Below are 14,963 nucleotides of genomic sequence, written 5' to 3'. Positions count from 1 at the left end.
TGCTTCCTCGGATGCCTTTGGAAATTCTCCAGGGAAGAGGCCCCGCCTACCCGCCCTCTCATCCTCCCCAAGCTGGTCAGGACGTCCTCCTAGATGGAAACTTCACAGTACAGAATGAGGGTCGGGGTGACATCACAGACCGGGGTATCTACAGTTAGTGTGGCCGGGCCTTTCTGCTCAGGGAGGGGAAATCCGGAAATGAAGCCTCAGGAGCCAAGACCACAGGCACTTGCTTTATTGTTCCAGGTCAGGGGACAATGGCAGGCCAGCTAGGGATCTGCTTGTGCCTAACCAAGCCCAGGCTAACCTCTGGGGGCTCTTGTCACCCCCAGGGGCAGGGTAGGCTGCAGCTTCCACTTGGTGCAGGTTGGGCTCTCCCGTAGGGCATGGCAGGCAACCAGCACACCCCCAGCTCTGGGAGACACCGTGGGTCTGCCAAGCAGTCAAAGAGAGGGGGCATCGGCTGCCACCACCCCCCCACACACCCACCAGCCTCTGTCAGGCTCCCCTCCCCTGAATGCCCACGCTGCCTGGGACAGGTGGAAGTCATTAGTAAGTTGGGACCTACACTACATGAAGTTCTTATAGAGAAGGAGTGAGACTGTAGTGCCCTGGAGGGGTCCTTCCTATGCCCAGGGCTGGGAAGAGGACACTTTTAAGTTTCTGAGGGCAAGGGCTTTTCCAAACACTTTGTGTCCGAATTGGGCTCAGTTTGGTCCTGGGGTGGCCGTTACCCCTCCTGGGTGTCATTCTGGGGGGGGGGTCAGACAGAGCATATACTGAGGATGGGCAGAGCCTGGCCGAGTGGGTGCTGCTAGTAGCAGCCCCCTGGGGGACCCACAGACAACTTGGGGAGAGGCTCTACACTGCCTCTTCCTTGACCGGCTGCTGGGATGAAGATGGGAGAATAAATACAGGGGGCTTCCGGGAGAGAACATGCTAGAAGGGGCCAGGCCTGCAGAGAATGCGGACATCAGAATAGGGTTTCAGGGTGGTCTTGGACCTGGCATGAGGACCTGAGCCCTCAGCTCTCAGCTGCCTCAGAAATGGAGTCAGGCTCTCAGTGATGTAGTTCTGATTCTTCTGCATAGAAGGTATGTGGGTGGGTGTAGGTCTGATTGACTCTGTGTGTGTGTGTGTGTGTGTGTGTACCCATGCACATATTATGCAGAAGGGCGTAAGTGTGGATGAGTGTGAGCTAGGAAGGGTGTGTTTTTTCCTTGCCCGGACACTTGGTCTTCAGGGACCCTGAGTGAGGAGCTGGCTCACCGGGTGGCAGAAATGTGTGAGGGGCGGCATCGTGGGTGGTGTCTTCTTCACCCCCAAGCTGCCAGCTAACAAACAGTTGGCTTAGTGGCATAGGGGACAGGGATGGTTTTCCTTCCTTGACCTTTAAGGTGGGCCCGATGTGGGCGGCCAGCTGGGACTTCCAGGCCAGAAAGAGGCCGAAGCTGTTGCTGGGCATGGCTCATGCTAGGGCCATGGGCTTGGAGCTGGGGCTGAGGTACACAGAGGGGCCAGCAGGGGCTGTGGGGGGTGTGGGCTCCAGCTCCATGAAGGCCGAGTAGAGGGTGGTGAGGTGCAGGTCACCCAATGCCCCGGAGCCCCCACTGCCTGGTGGTGCCAAGTCGCCGGCCCCACTGCCCGTCTCTGCCAGACAGGACCCCGGCGGGAAGCAATGGGGTGGTGGTGGAGGTGGCGGCATTGAAGATGATGTCGGGGACGAGGTCACCAGTACCAAGGGGTCAAGGGCCAAGCTGTCATCCTTCAGCTGTTCCCACAGGTTTCCTAGTTGGGGGAGAGAACAGGCGTCACTGGGAGGTACCAAGGAGTCCTGTGTACCCCACCCATGGCTCTCACATGCTAAAGAGAGCAGGATTGGGGTAACCTTGACTGGGGAACAGACAGTTGGCAGCAGGGAGTTGCTGGAACTCTCCGATTCCTCTGCCAGGAGTTGCTGGAACTCTCCGATTCCTCTGCCATAGCTTAGATGATCTCTGGGGCTCTTATTTTGGAGGGAGGTGGGGTAGTCAAGGCCTATTGGAAGGACTGATGCCTATGCTGTGCACTCTGGACTTAGCCTGCAGAGGGAGCCCCTGGAACTCTTCCCCCGGCTCCTGCCAGGCTCCCAAGGAAGGCGGATCTGCAGCCAAGACCAAGGATCTTCTAACAATGCACTGCCGGAGCCCATGCAGTCCTTCACTGCAGGCCCAAGGGAGAGGAGCAGAGCCTGGAGCACTGACTCCACGGAGGTGTCAGTGCTGCCACCGCATCCTCCTCTTTGTGCTGTGGGACCTGCATCATGGCCGACCAGGGCCTGGCGCTCCTGCCCTGGGTATCAGGGCTGAAGGGATGGAGGAAAGGGGCTGGACCAGCCAAGACCCTGGACTGAACTCGGCTGCTTGGGTTCCAGTTCTTACTCTCCTTCTTTCTAGCCAAGTAACCTTGAATAAGTTACTTAACCTCCATGTGCTTTTGTGAAGGGGGTTTAATAACCTCTCCTCTGGTGCTAGAGGCCCAGATGAGAGAGCACACGTAAAGCTGATGGTTTGTGGTGAGTGTCGCTCCCCACTTCTGGCTGCAGCTGAGGATCTAGCTGTGCGTTTCTAACAAGCTTACCAAGACCTGGGCTGTGTCCCCACAGGACCGGGAGCTCGGTGAGGGTCAGCTGTCTCCACCTGCCTGTGGATGTCCCTCCCCCTACTCCCCCAGTGCATCCAGAGGGTCTGAGGCCTGGGTCAGCCCCCTCCTCCAAGCCTCCTGGGCCAGGACCAGGGTCTGGGCATGCACTGGGGTTTAGATCTGAATGGGTGGGCTCTGCCGTGTGCAGAGATGGGACAGGCAAGATGGAATGGAATAGATAGAACCTCTTTCCAGACTCCTACCGCCAAATCTCGGCAGGACCTGCCTAGTTCTGAGGCCTTACATTCTTCCGCAGGGGGAAGATCTCTCTCCTTCTGCTTTAAAAGATGAATGAGAAAATGCAACCACCTTCGGGAATGTTCAGACTGGCAGTTGCTCACAGCCACGATGGAGCGGAACACTGGGCTCTTTCCCAGCTACTCGGAACTGGGAGTGGTTTGATGATGTGGTCCACTGGAACATGTTCAAGGGCACAGGAGGAGGGAGATGGGGGCAAGGACATTCCTCTTCGCCCCTTGGCACCCCTGGCGGGCTCGGGACTTCTCTGCTTCAACAGACCAGAAACCTGGCAGCTTGGAGGGGATGGGCCACACCGCCAGGTGCCCCTCTCCGGTCTTGTCCCACCTTTCCTTTCCCACCCGCAGCTTCGACTTACCCTGGAAGTCGAAGTCGGTGAGAGAGGGGTTGATGGCGTCCAGGTCGGTGCCAAGGTCTCCGTCTGGCAGCAAGGTGTCATGCATGGTCCTGGCCGGGGAAGGCTCAGCCAGTAGCTTGGCGCTGTGGCTGGGTGGGGTGTTGGCAGGCAGAGGCGAGTCCTGGGGGGTGCCTGGCTGGGCCCGCAGCTCAAGGTGCCCATCCGGCTGCGGGAACAATGGCTGTGGGGGTCCGGGAGGGGCCGGGCCCGGGGAGAGGTGCGAATATGTCTGCCCATAGCAGGAGGGCACATGCCCCCCAAGTAGGTCCTGCAGGGGGTTCTTGCCGGGAATGGGGCCCGGAGCTGGGTGGATTGAGTGCAGTGGCTGGGAGAGCCCAACTGGAGGGGCCAGGGGGCGGATGGGGCCTGAGCTGGTCAGCCCGGGGGGTGGGCAGCCCAGCAGTGGGGAGCCCAGCTTCTCCCTCTTCTCTCCAATGAGGCTGTCCAGCTCTTCTGCAAAGGCCCAAGAGAGAAGAGAGAGGGACACCATGAGACCTCCCTTTCTTCCACAAGCCCTCCCCAGCCTTGGAACCACTCAGGCCTTCTCTCACTAGTAAGTTCTCTTTGATCTCTCCCTCTCCCCCCCTTCCCCCCCTCCCCCCTCCTCTCCTCCTCCCCCCCCCACCCCCCCAGCTCCTAGGCACACTGAGTCCTCCCTTGCATTGCCCTGCAGCCCCTCACCTGGCTTGGCCATGCTTTTGCGCACAGCAATCGGGTCTTTCCTCTTCCACTTCTGCAGCTCCTCCTGCATCTTGTCGATTTTGGCCGGGTTGAGGGCCCACAGGCAGCCCTTTCGAGAGGAGCTTCCTGATTTGTTCTCCACCTTCTCAAAGCACTTGTTGAGAGAAAGGTTGTGGCGAACAGAATTCTTCCAGCCGTCAGGTGCCGTCTGCCGGAGCAGAGCAGGACAAAAATTCAAGCCAGGGTCAAGGAGCCTGGGGAGGCTTCTCTGTCCTCTGGGTGCTGAACTGCCACCCATTCCAGGGCTTGTCATCCTCCTCAGCACCCAGCCCGTGCTCAGTACCCTTCAGTGGTGGGGCAGGGGTGGGCGGGAACCTTGGCCCCTTCATCCCAGCCCCACCTCCTCCAACCCTTCCGAGGATTGTGGGGGTGGTTCATAGAGGGAGGGCCCGTCCCTGTCTGGAGCTGGACCACTCCCCCTGGGTCTTGGGGCCTGTGCTCGGACCCCTCTGGGGAAAGCGAACTCGCTACTCCCAGGTCTCCCCGATGCCAGCTTTGGAATGAGGAGGGAACTATGGGATGCTCCTTTCCTGGGGCTGCCTCACCCCTGCTTGGGCAAACTCGGGAGAAAAGAAAGATGGGTGAGGTTTTATTTGGGTGTGTGCCCCTGTCGCACATATGTCGTGTGCATAGCTGGGTTTTGGTGAGAGTGCGAGGTGTGTGTGTGGGGGGGGGGCACTGGCTGTGCGTATGTGTGTGTTTGTGTCCCTAAGTACGCCTCCCTGGTGCGAGCCCGTGTCCGGGGTGTGGGTCTGTGAATTCCTTTGAGTGTGAGGATGTGTGTGTGTGGGAAAGTCTCTCTGGGTGTGTGGGGGTATCCATGACTGTATGTGTGTGGGGGTGTGAGTGTTCACATGAGTGTGCCCGGGGGGAGGCGTGCCCCACTGGGAAGGCCAGCCCTCAGGTGGGGAGTGGGGGGGCTCGTGCCAACAGAATAAACACCCATTAGGAGGCCTGGTCATGCCACCAGTGCAGTAATTGTGCCCAGGGAGGGTTGTAAAAACCATTAGGCTGACTCAGTGGGGTGAGAGGCGGTGGCGGGGGTGCCAGTGGATACCCCCCCATTCCGGAACCCCCGCCGACCTCCAGCTCTGTTCCCGCCTCTGTGCCAGTCCCAGGCCCAGTGGGGGCCAACGGTGAGCAGAGCATCTGCTCCAGCCAGGGGGGCCCTCATACCCTCAGCCCCCTGGTCCCTTTTCCCTTTCAGCTGGCAGTTTCAGCAGAATGCGGGCGGCCACGCCCTCCTCCCCAGCTCTCTTGCCCCAGGGAGCAGTCAGGCTGATTCACGCCCGGCAGAACTGGGTCCTGACGATCGGTCACTGAGAGCTGCCGGCAGGAGCTGCCGGAGACTTTCTCAGGGGCAGCTGGCCTGGGGCAGGGGGCTGGTTGACATGACCCCCCAAGGCTCCCGGGGCTCAGGAGGAAGGATGCTTGAGCCACCAGACCAGTCAGCTTGGGATTCACCTTCAACTCCCACGACAGTCCCTACTAGGAGTCAAGGCTGTGTCGCCTGATGGGCAGAGTTAATGTGCACTGGGCCCTTTTATGGGCCCATAAATCTGTGACTTTGGGATGCCAGCACAGCCCCCACCCCAGCCACTTCCTGTTTGGAAGAGGGACGGTCGGCACTAGCAATTATGTCCAGTGGCTGGACACTTCCCCAGTCCCATAGCCCTGACTCATGGGGCTACAGGACGCCCACCTCAGCTGCCTGGGACATGAATGCTACCCACCCCGGGGTCCCTCTGTTCTTGCCCGGGAAAATGACCTTCAAATGGAGAGTGAGTGATAAAGGGGGCAGGGGATCTTTGAACTAACTCCTTAGGTAGGTCAGAGGGGAACCGTCGGAGTTGGAAGGAATGGATGTGCCAACTGGTCCAACCTGACCATTTTACAGATTGGGAAACTGAGGTCCAGGGAAGAAACTGCCTGGCCCTAGATCACACAGAAGGCAGTGACAGAGCCCAGACTCCAGATCTGTCCCCTTATTAAGGGCCCTGCCCAGGTCACCCTATAGGGCTGGCTTCACCACTGGGGCCCGTCCCATCCTCACAGATGCTTTCTCTCTGAAGTCAAATGTAAACTCAGGAGTGAGAGAATGATGCAACCGGCTAAGAACAACAACTAGAACCAAAAAAAAAAAAAAAAAAAGTTGTTAGACCTCTTCACTCTTCAGCCCCATAAAACAGGGATTACACAGCTCCCAGGAAAAATAATTAAGCCAGGAAGATGAGATGCAGGGAGGGGCTGGGGGCCAGGCGGGGAGTTGGCAGGGAGGAATGGCTGCGAGGAACAGGGCAGGCCCTCACTTCCCTGTCTCTCGCCTGGCCCCTTGAAGCCCTATAGAGGACCCTCCAAAAGCTTTAGCAGTTAGGGAGCGTTTCGTCTCCAGATCTGTTGGGATATCCGGGCAGCTCTGGATACTGGCTCTGATGCTTCTCAAATCCCAGAGACAACTCACCCCCCCCTTCCAGAATCTCTGGTGGATGACCATACTTCCCCATTCCCGGCCAGACCACTCTGGCCATCTTGCCCACTCCTCATTTGATCGCAATGCAGCAAGTACAAACTTGTTTGAATATCAGCTTCAGATTATCCTCAGGCGGGACAATTGGGAAGATAGTGGGGCCAGAGATCACCTACTGGCCGGTGGAGCTAAGTTCTGGACCTGGGCCTCAGCTCCCATCTTCGGCCTGGTTCTCGGATGAGATTATATCCACCAGGGTGTAGACCTCGGAGAAGGCACTCCTCACACACAAGCTCTGATCTCCCCTGCACCCACCCCAGAAGAAGAGGTCTGTGCTGGAAGGTATGGGGCGGGGGGCATGCCGAGAAGGGAAGTGGGTGATGTGTGAAGCCAAACAGCTTGAGCCACCAACCGATCCCCCTGTTGTGTGACCTTGAGCAGGTGGATCACCCTTTCTGATGTGTTTGCCCATCTGGACAGAAAGGTATCTGTCCCGCCTCTAGGGAGGGAATCTGGTAGAAGCCCCTTCCGTGGATGACAGGAACTAGCTACTGTACATGGGAAGGCCAGGTGAGCCACCCAGTTCCCTGGGACACTTGAAGACCATGAAGCCCACACCCCGTTTTCTGACAGTGCTGCAGCTGAGCCTGCCACCCACAGAGGCAGATCTTAATCTCTCCCTGGAAGGCAATGGGTCCTGTGGTCCCAGCGTCCCATGCCACCCTGGCTGGCTATTGCTCTTACTCAGATTCCTCTAACCCTACAGCATCCTGGGGGCAAGGGTGGGGACAGTCTCTCATTTCTTCCCAAGCTCTCTCTCCCCACTCGGGGTAGGTGGATGCTTCTTGAAGCCTATCAGGACTGACAGGTCCGCTTTCCACCAGCATGAGATCGGATTCCAGCCTGCTGTGTAACCTTGGGTGAATGGCTTGAGCTCTCTGTTCCTGACACAGAATTCTCAAGAGAGAACTCTCTGGCTCCAGAGAGGCCTGGTTCGCCCAGCACTCAGGGATGGGAGGATTGGGGTGGATCCCGGGCTCACCTTGAAGTAGGGAAAGTGCTCCGTCATGAAATTGTAGATCTCGCTGACAGGAAGGCTCCCCGTTTTACTGTTCTTAAGGGCCATGAAGATGAGGATGCTGAAGGCAGAGAAAACCTTGAGAGTTTGAACTTCTGAGCAGGCAGGGCGTCTGCCCCTGACCACCCCGCCTGCCCTGGCTGGAGTAGTTGAGAGGAATAACCTGCTGCAGATTTAGGTGAGAGGCTCCATGGGGTGGAAAGGAGAAAGGATGAGAAGGTGTCCACTGAAGTTGGGAATTACCGACCTACAAGGGTCTTGTGGAATGTAAGAGATCTGGGTTGTAATCCTGGCTTGGCCACTCGCTGGTTGTGTGACCTTGGGTGAGTGCCTTAACCTCTCTGAACCTCAGTTTCCTCAGCTTTGAAGTAAGAAAAGTAATAGTTACCTCAGAGTTGTGAGGATTAAGGGTGCATTACCAGGCACCCTCAGCCAACTGCACACTAAAGGTTGGATAGTCAGGGAGGGAACTATGGTTTCTTGAGCCCCTACAATGTGCCAAGCATATTCTCTCACTTAATCTTTCCAAAGGCCTGAATATTGCTGTTCCTTTTTTTTTTTTTTTTCTTAAAGCAGATGAATAAACAGAGGCTCAGAGAGATTAAGTAACTTGCCGGAGGTTTCACAGCTAGTAAATTCGAGAGCCTGGACTTGAACCGAGCTCTGTTGGACTCCAAGGATGGGGTATTCTCCTTTCTGTGCATCATCCTGCCTCCCACAAACCCCTTCTCTGTGCTCTTGGATGCTCTTTGAGTTCCTTTTCCTTCCCTGAGTTCACACTGGCTGATGATCTGATCCCACTTGGGGCCTGGCACACAGGAGGTCAAGTGTCACTGTTGATGGGAGGCATGAAAGTTCAGGGGGAAGGTCTCCTAGACTGGCTGGGTGTTGCGGCCTTTGGCATTTACGACCCCAGCCCCGATCCTGCAGGCGCTGGATACCTGAGCTGAGTCTGTAGGCCTCATCTCTCACTTATCTCCCAGAGAGCTTTGGGGTTCGGCTTCTCTCTATATCTAGGGGAAAAGGAGGGGGAAGGGGGCGAGCATCCCTCCTAAACTCTCAGGCCCAGACCCCGGGCCCCATGAGGCTAGAATTTAGGGGGCCCAATCTCGGGGCACCAGCCTCTGCTGAGTAGAACCACTGACATAGCTCCACAGGGTTAGACAAGAGGTCAGAGGTGATCTAGTCTATCCGCCTGCCTCCGTGCAGGACTGTCCTCTCCAGCATCGTCTCGAAGCCTGCTGAGTATGACTTCCATCCTCTGCCATCACCTTATACCTTGAGGATTCCATGCCTCAGTTTCCCCACTGGTCCTCTCAGCCCTCTTCCTTCCACCCCAGGGGGGTGCTGGGAACATACCTGTAGGAGTAGATGGGTTTTGGGAAGAGAGGCTGGTGCCCATCTGTGCTGGCCTGGGGCGTGATCCGCTGGTATGGATAGTGTGAGGAGCCCAGGTACGGTAAGGGGTAGCTGCCACCACCTGGTGAGTACTGTAGAGGTCAAAGGGGCAGAGTGGTTGCCATGGTAACCAGTCCTTCCCAAGGTGGGGTAATCCCCCTCCCACACCCCATTCATATACATCCAGAGAGAGAGCTGAGGCTAGATTCTTCTCTCCCTGGTTATGGGCTCCAAGAGCAGAGCCATCTGAGGGGGCTGGCCAAGGGCGTGGACATCTGAGGGCCTCTGAGGAGCTCCCCATTCCCAAATCTGGGATCTCAGAGGCCTCAAAGCTCCTTTCCTCCAGTTCCTTCCTCTCAGGCCCGTTGCATGGTGATGGAGAAGCGGCCTGGCTGGGCTAGAGAGTGTAAGGCCCTCCAGGCCCCCCTACATTTCCTGCAGCAGCTGGGTCGGAAGTGGGGTGTCCAGCCCGGGCCTTCGTTTGCTGGGCACTGCCACCTTTTACGAGTTTCAGTGGCTCTTTGAAAGGGCCGGTCACGGTGGTGGGCAGGTGGGGGTAGGAGGTGGTTTTACGGCAAAGGGAGTGGCTGTGGTGCCAGGGGTGGTGTTTTATGGGGGCAAAGGGGGTAGGAGACTCTGACTCCCCCATCTGCTCCAGGCTGAGGTGCTCTTTCCAGGTCACCCGAGAGACACTTAGTGCCTGAGTCACCCTCTCTGCAGGCTCTATAAAGCCCTGGGTGCGGCCATCTTGTTCGGGGTGGGGGGGTGGTGTGCGGAATGCAGAAAGCATCAAAGCAGGGCTGGGCATGGTGAGGCCATGTAAGGTCTGGCAGCCCCTTAACCCTGCTGTGGCTCCGTCCCTGAGGGGCCAGGCTGCCTCAGGGACACCCCCTGCCCTGGGTCAGACCTTGAGCCTCAGGAGGGCTTTAGCCATTCCAGCTGGGCTCCTCCTGGCAGCGAGGATGACCCCTCATGTGCCCCCTCTGCTTCCCTCCACCTCTTTCTTGCCCCCCAACAAAGCAAGCAGTCTGACCACCTCCTCCACCCCCCACCACCCCCATGTGCCTGCCTCCCTGGCTTGGCCAAGATCAGGGCCAAAGCTAAAGAGCTGGGAGTAGAACCTGCTCCACAGGCAGGGCCTGTCTCAGTGCCAGGCTGCAGGTGGATGGAGCTGGGCGCTGGGCAGCCACTTGCTCTGTCTTGCCCAGTGACTCCTGGGAGCTGCCTGGCTGCTCTGGGGCTCTTTTCTTTCTCTTTAAAAACCTGCATGCCATGCCAATGTGGGGCAATTACTTGGCATCCTGTCCATGTCGGAGGAGCTGAGGCTGGGCCGTGGGGTGGGGAGAGGGGAAAGGGCCGAAGATGATGGGGTCTTGGAGACTTCCAGGTGGCAAGGTGCCCCAGCTCCATGCCTGGTCCCACCCTGTCTTGGTGAAAGGGAAGTTGGGGGCCAGGGCTATGTAGCAAGACAGTGGCTGACCCAGGCGAGAGCCCATTGTTCCCTTTCTGCTCAGTCTTGTGTGTCACCCCACACACTCCTTTCCTCTTGGCCCCTGTCTTTGTCGGGCTCTCCTCCTCCCTCTTTTCTGTTCACATCTGGGCCCTGCCCCGCTCTCAGCCCCGCTCCCTTTCCTGAGACTCTCCACCTGAGACTCTCAGATGAACCCCACCTACGCCTAGAGAAGGGCGATTGCTTCCTTCCCCACGGACCCCTGGCCCCCCACCCCAGATGGCCCTGGACCTGGCGATGCAAGCGTGCACACGCACATCCACGCCCGCACATCTCACACCACAATATCCTGGGGCCCCAGGGGAGCATGCCCACCTGCCCCTGACCCACCTGGTGGAAGGGGGGCTGGGAGGGACAGTACATGTGCTGCAAGGGGGGCTGGTAACAGTACATCCCAGGACCAGTCTCCAGAGCTGGGGGCTTGACCTTGACTTCTGACCCCTGCTGGAAGGAACAAAAAACAGATGACCAGGTAGGGCCTTGGTTTTCCCGTGGCTTGAAACTGACACAAAAGCAACTGCTACTCTGCCTCCCCCAAAGCTTAGTCCTGGAGAACAAATGGAGAACAGAGAAGGTCAGGGCGTTTCCTGAGGGAACTCAGCCAGTTGCGGTGGAGCTGGGGCTGGAATTGACAGCACTCCCTGGCCCGCACCTCACTTCAGGTGAAAGGCAGAGGCCGAGCTGTCCAGGCGACTAGGGGAGATTTGACGACAGTCACAGTCAGGTGGGGTAGGGTCAGAGATCTCTCTGGAATAGCACGAGGACACAGTGCCTGATCCCACGCATCAAGCCTGGCTTGGGGCCTGCTTGCGTTCAGTGCTGCCAGCCTCTCGGAGCAGGTCTGCGAAGGACATCTGGAAAAGGCTACCGCTCTAGAATTCCCACTGCAGAGCCATAGTAAGGGGAGCACAGGAAGTGGCCAGAGAGGTGGGCCCAGCTGGTGACCCAAAGTCCTGCCCCTTCCACCTCGGCAAGGCTCCGGAGGAGCTCCCCCCCAGGGGAGCTCCGGCCGGCTCTTTGGAGGGGGCTGATGAGCCCTCCCCATGCTGTCTCCTGGCCATCCTCAACTCAAAGGCCTTTGCTCTCTACTCCGGGGAGTCTGCCCTCTTGCTGGTCTGCTTGAGCCCCGCGGCTCTCTTTCACCCTGGCACGGGGACCCTATAGCTGCTGCCAGTGGTGGTGGCCAGGCTCTGGCTTCCCATGGGTGGTAAGCTCCCCATGGGGCCCCCAGAGTCTAGCACAGAGCTCTACGCTGAGTAGAGTCCGAAAGAGTGCACCCCTGGTTTCTAGAAGGTGAAGAAGGCTGGGAGGAGGTAGGCCACTCTTCCTGGGCTTACCAGGGGCCTTGGGAACCAGCATCTGGGCCCAGAGGGTCAAATCAACTGTCAGCTCTTTCTGGATGTGCCCTGGGGTTGCTGATGCAGAGATAGCCATAATCATAGAATCTCAGGCCTGGAAGGGCCAGCAGCACTAGGTCCAACCTCCTCATTTGGAAGATGATGGGGTTGAGCCCACTAAGGGGAAGTGATGTGTCCGAGGTCACCCAGTGAGTCGACCAGCTAGCTGTGGCTCTCTGGGCCCCGGCTCCTCTCCACTGGGCAGGGGGTAAAGGGAGTGGGCTCAAATCTCAGCCTCCCTTCCTATAGGCCAAGGGTCACCTTGGGAAAGTCACTTGACGTCTGTGGAACCTCGGTTTCCTCAGCTGCAAAATGGGGATAGTGGGAAGTCTTTTGAGGGTTGTCATGAGGATTAAATGGGGCACTTGAGAGAAAGCATCGGGCACAGTGCCCAGGGGCTGGCAGTGCGTGGATTTGGGGGGACAGGAGCTAATATGATGTTGCCCTCACCATGAGCGGCTGTCATGTTCAGCGGGCCTGAGGAGAAGCCATCAAAGGGCCCCAGAACCAAGGGTCCTGTCTTGGCCACAGCTGGCAGGAACCCAACCCCTTCTCTATCTTCCAAGTCTGGGAATCAGGCTTTGTCGGGGGTGGCTTGGGGATGGAATGGGAGCTTGTTTGAAAGCAAAAGGTGAGGAGAGCTGGTGAGCATCTGGAGTAGGCACAACCCGGGCTGAGCCCGCTCAGTGCTCACTACCTCAGGGACCTCCAAACCTCCCTCTAGCTTTCCTCTCCCCAGGGCAACAAACCCATGAGGCAGGTCCTCTTAACCATACTTTTCCGATGAGGCCCAGAGAGGTTAAGTGACTTGCCCAAGATCACACAGCTAGTGGGTATGACTGTGGAATGACATGCTGACTTTCCAAGGTGCTTTCAAGGTATTTCTATGAATACACCCAGCCCCCCTCCCCTCTGGGGCAAAGAATAGGGCCTGGAAGTGTCCTTTGAGAAGCTGTAAGCCCTCTCTCCACCGGCTGTACGCTGATGCCGCTGATGCCGCTGATGCCGGAGAGGGAACCTTGTGCTCTGTGGCTCCTCCCTCAACCCTTTCTCTTGGTCTCTGGAATGTGTTTTTCTTCTCATATTTGCATATGGGCGGGTAGGTCTGGCTGGGGATTCTCGACTTTTAAACAAACAGAGAAGTCACACACTGGAATCCTGACTCAGGAGCCGCTGGGAAGCTGCCAGCTTCCTTAGCCTGACCTGCCTCCCCCACCTTGGCCCCTCCAAGCCGGGGCAGGTCAGCATCCCCTCCCCAGCTGACCTTGGAGGCCAGAAGGAAGCTGAGACCCCCACTTTCTGAGCTTGCTGCTTCCCTGGCACAGCCTGACCCTGAGTCCCAGAGGGAAGAGGTCTGGAAGAGAAGGTGGAGTTTGATCTCAGAGGACTCATTCTGGGCTTCGGCCAACTAGGACCCCTAGGGGTCGGTGGGAAGCCCACCGGCCACTGGTACTCACCAGGACTTGGGGGCTGTGCTCTTGGCTGGGGTAGGGGAGCCCGTTGCACCAGGCCTCTGCTGAGAAGCTAGGCAGGAAGGCCTCAGCCTCCCCCACATCCACGGGGATCTCCTCAAAGGCCTCCAGCGCCCCCGGGGTCTTAAAGGAGTGTCCATCGAGGGCCAGGGCGGTCTGGGCCTCGGGGAAGACGTCCTCGTGGAAATGCCGCTTGTATGGATGGAAAGGCCCGTGGCCACCCTTGAGGAAGCGTCCGGGGCTGCTTGCTGGGCCCTCCTCAAAGCCGAAGCTGGGGTACTTGTCTGAGGGTGAGAGCCGGAAGGGGCCCGGGCCCGGGCCAGCTGGGCAGTGGACTTGCTCAGGGCCTGGTGATGCGACGGTGGGGCTCTGTGGGGGCAGTGAGGATGCCCTCTCTGGGGGGCCGTCGGACACAAATGATGAGCAGCTGAAGCCGGCAAGCTTCTGGGGTGGACAGAGGGTAGAGAGCCTGTGAGTAGAGGCTGGACCAGGACCCTACTCTGTGCTAGGGTAACCGGGTCTGCGGCTCAGCTCTGGGGGAGCCCCCAAGTGATCGAGGGGACAGAAACTGCCCTTGGAAGCCCTAATCTGATGAGGGCACACTGCTCCTAGATCTGAGGTTCCCCAGGTCAGATGGATGCACAGCCTTGCCCTGGGAAAGCCCCAGTCTGAAGGGATAAGCAGAGGCCTGCATCCGAACACTTCTGGATCTTGGAGTCACTGGGTACTTGCTCACTGCTGGAAGGGACAAAGCAGATTCCAGGAGGTGCCCGGGGGGTGGGGGTGGGGGTGACTGGTCCACCTGCTGCGAGGCACCAGGTACTTACGTTCTGCGGGGCAGGGGAGCCTGGGAGGCCCGGTGCCTGCATGAGGTCCCCCTGGGGCTCGCCCTCCAGTCTGGCGGGGCCGGGCAGCGTGGCGTCAGACTGCGGCGGGAGTAAGGACACCATCACCCAGTCCTGGCCGCGAAGAAAGCTGGCTGTGATGAGAGTGAGGACCGGGGTCCTGGGGCGACCAACCCCAAGCTCACTGCCGCCACTCCCACCCCATCCCTGGGCTGGAACCCTCACTCCAGCCAGACATCTGGTGAGACAGAGAGAGACAGACAGACAGATAGACAGGCAGATAAACAGACACAGTGAGAGAAACATCTAAGACGGAAGGAAGCAGATAAACAATGAGAGCCAGAGGAGGAAAGCATGGATGGAAGACTGGAGAGAGAACAAAGCACACCAGGTAGGAGACTCCCCCCCCCCCGACCCCAACTCCAGCCCCAGGAGGGACTCCTGGGGGTCCCTCACAACTCACAAACTGCTCTGGAGCTCAGCTGCGGATGGTTCCCTCGAGACCCTGCCTCGGGCCCCTATCTCCCCAGTGAGGGACTGGGCTAGGTGACCATGGCGAGGCACCTCTGCTCAGTGGCTGAGCAGGATGTTGGTCTGGAGAGAAGGGGGAGCTGGAGAGAGTGGATCCAGCCCCAGCCTTGGGTGGGAGAGGCGGGGCCTGTCACAGGTGCCACTTCGGGGACTGGTGTGCCCGGTGTGCCCCTGGGGACTGAGGGGA

General features: G+C 58.5%; 1 protein-coding gene across 2 annotated transcripts; it reads right to left on the bottom strand.

Annotated features, from left to right (window-relative positions):
- Positions 1-1,468: 1,468 nt before the first annotated feature.
- FOXN1 (forkhead box N1) lies at positions 1,469-14,356 on the bottom strand. Of its 2 annotated transcripts, none has more exons than XM_028108995.2 (8): positions 14,228-14,356; positions 13,386-13,844; positions 10,862-10,972; positions 8,983-9,113; positions 7,588-7,684; positions 4,019-4,226; positions 3,299-3,790; positions 1,469-1,788 (listed from the first exon to the last, which is right to left on the bottom strand). In XM_028108995.2, the coding sequence occupies exons 1-8, from the start codon at positions 14,348-14,350 to the stop codon at positions 1,469-1,471; spliced, it is 1,941 nt and encodes a 646-aa protein (XP_027964796.2). In that variant the 5' UTR covers positions 14,351-14,356. The 2 variants fall into 2 exon arrangements, with proteins under 2 accessions (XP_027964796.2, XP_087883466.1); XM_088027340.1 differs by having other exon boundaries at positions 10,862-10,975; positions 14,228-14,350.
- Between the last annotated feature and the right edge of the window lie 607 nt (positions 14,357-14,963).

This window comes from Eumetopias jubatus, unplaced genomic scaffold, assembly GCF_037043125.1.
Source record: "Eumetopias jubatus isolate StellerSeaLion01/CBP00866 unplaced genomic scaffold, mEumJub1_p1.0 scaffold_10, whole genome shotgun sequence".
Taxonomy (NCBI): domain Eukaryota; kingdom Metazoa; phylum Chordata; class Mammalia; order Carnivora; family Otariidae; genus Eumetopias; species Eumetopias jubatus.
Note: the sequence above shows the minus strand (reverse complement) of the source record. Positions and strands in the feature narration are given on the sequence as shown.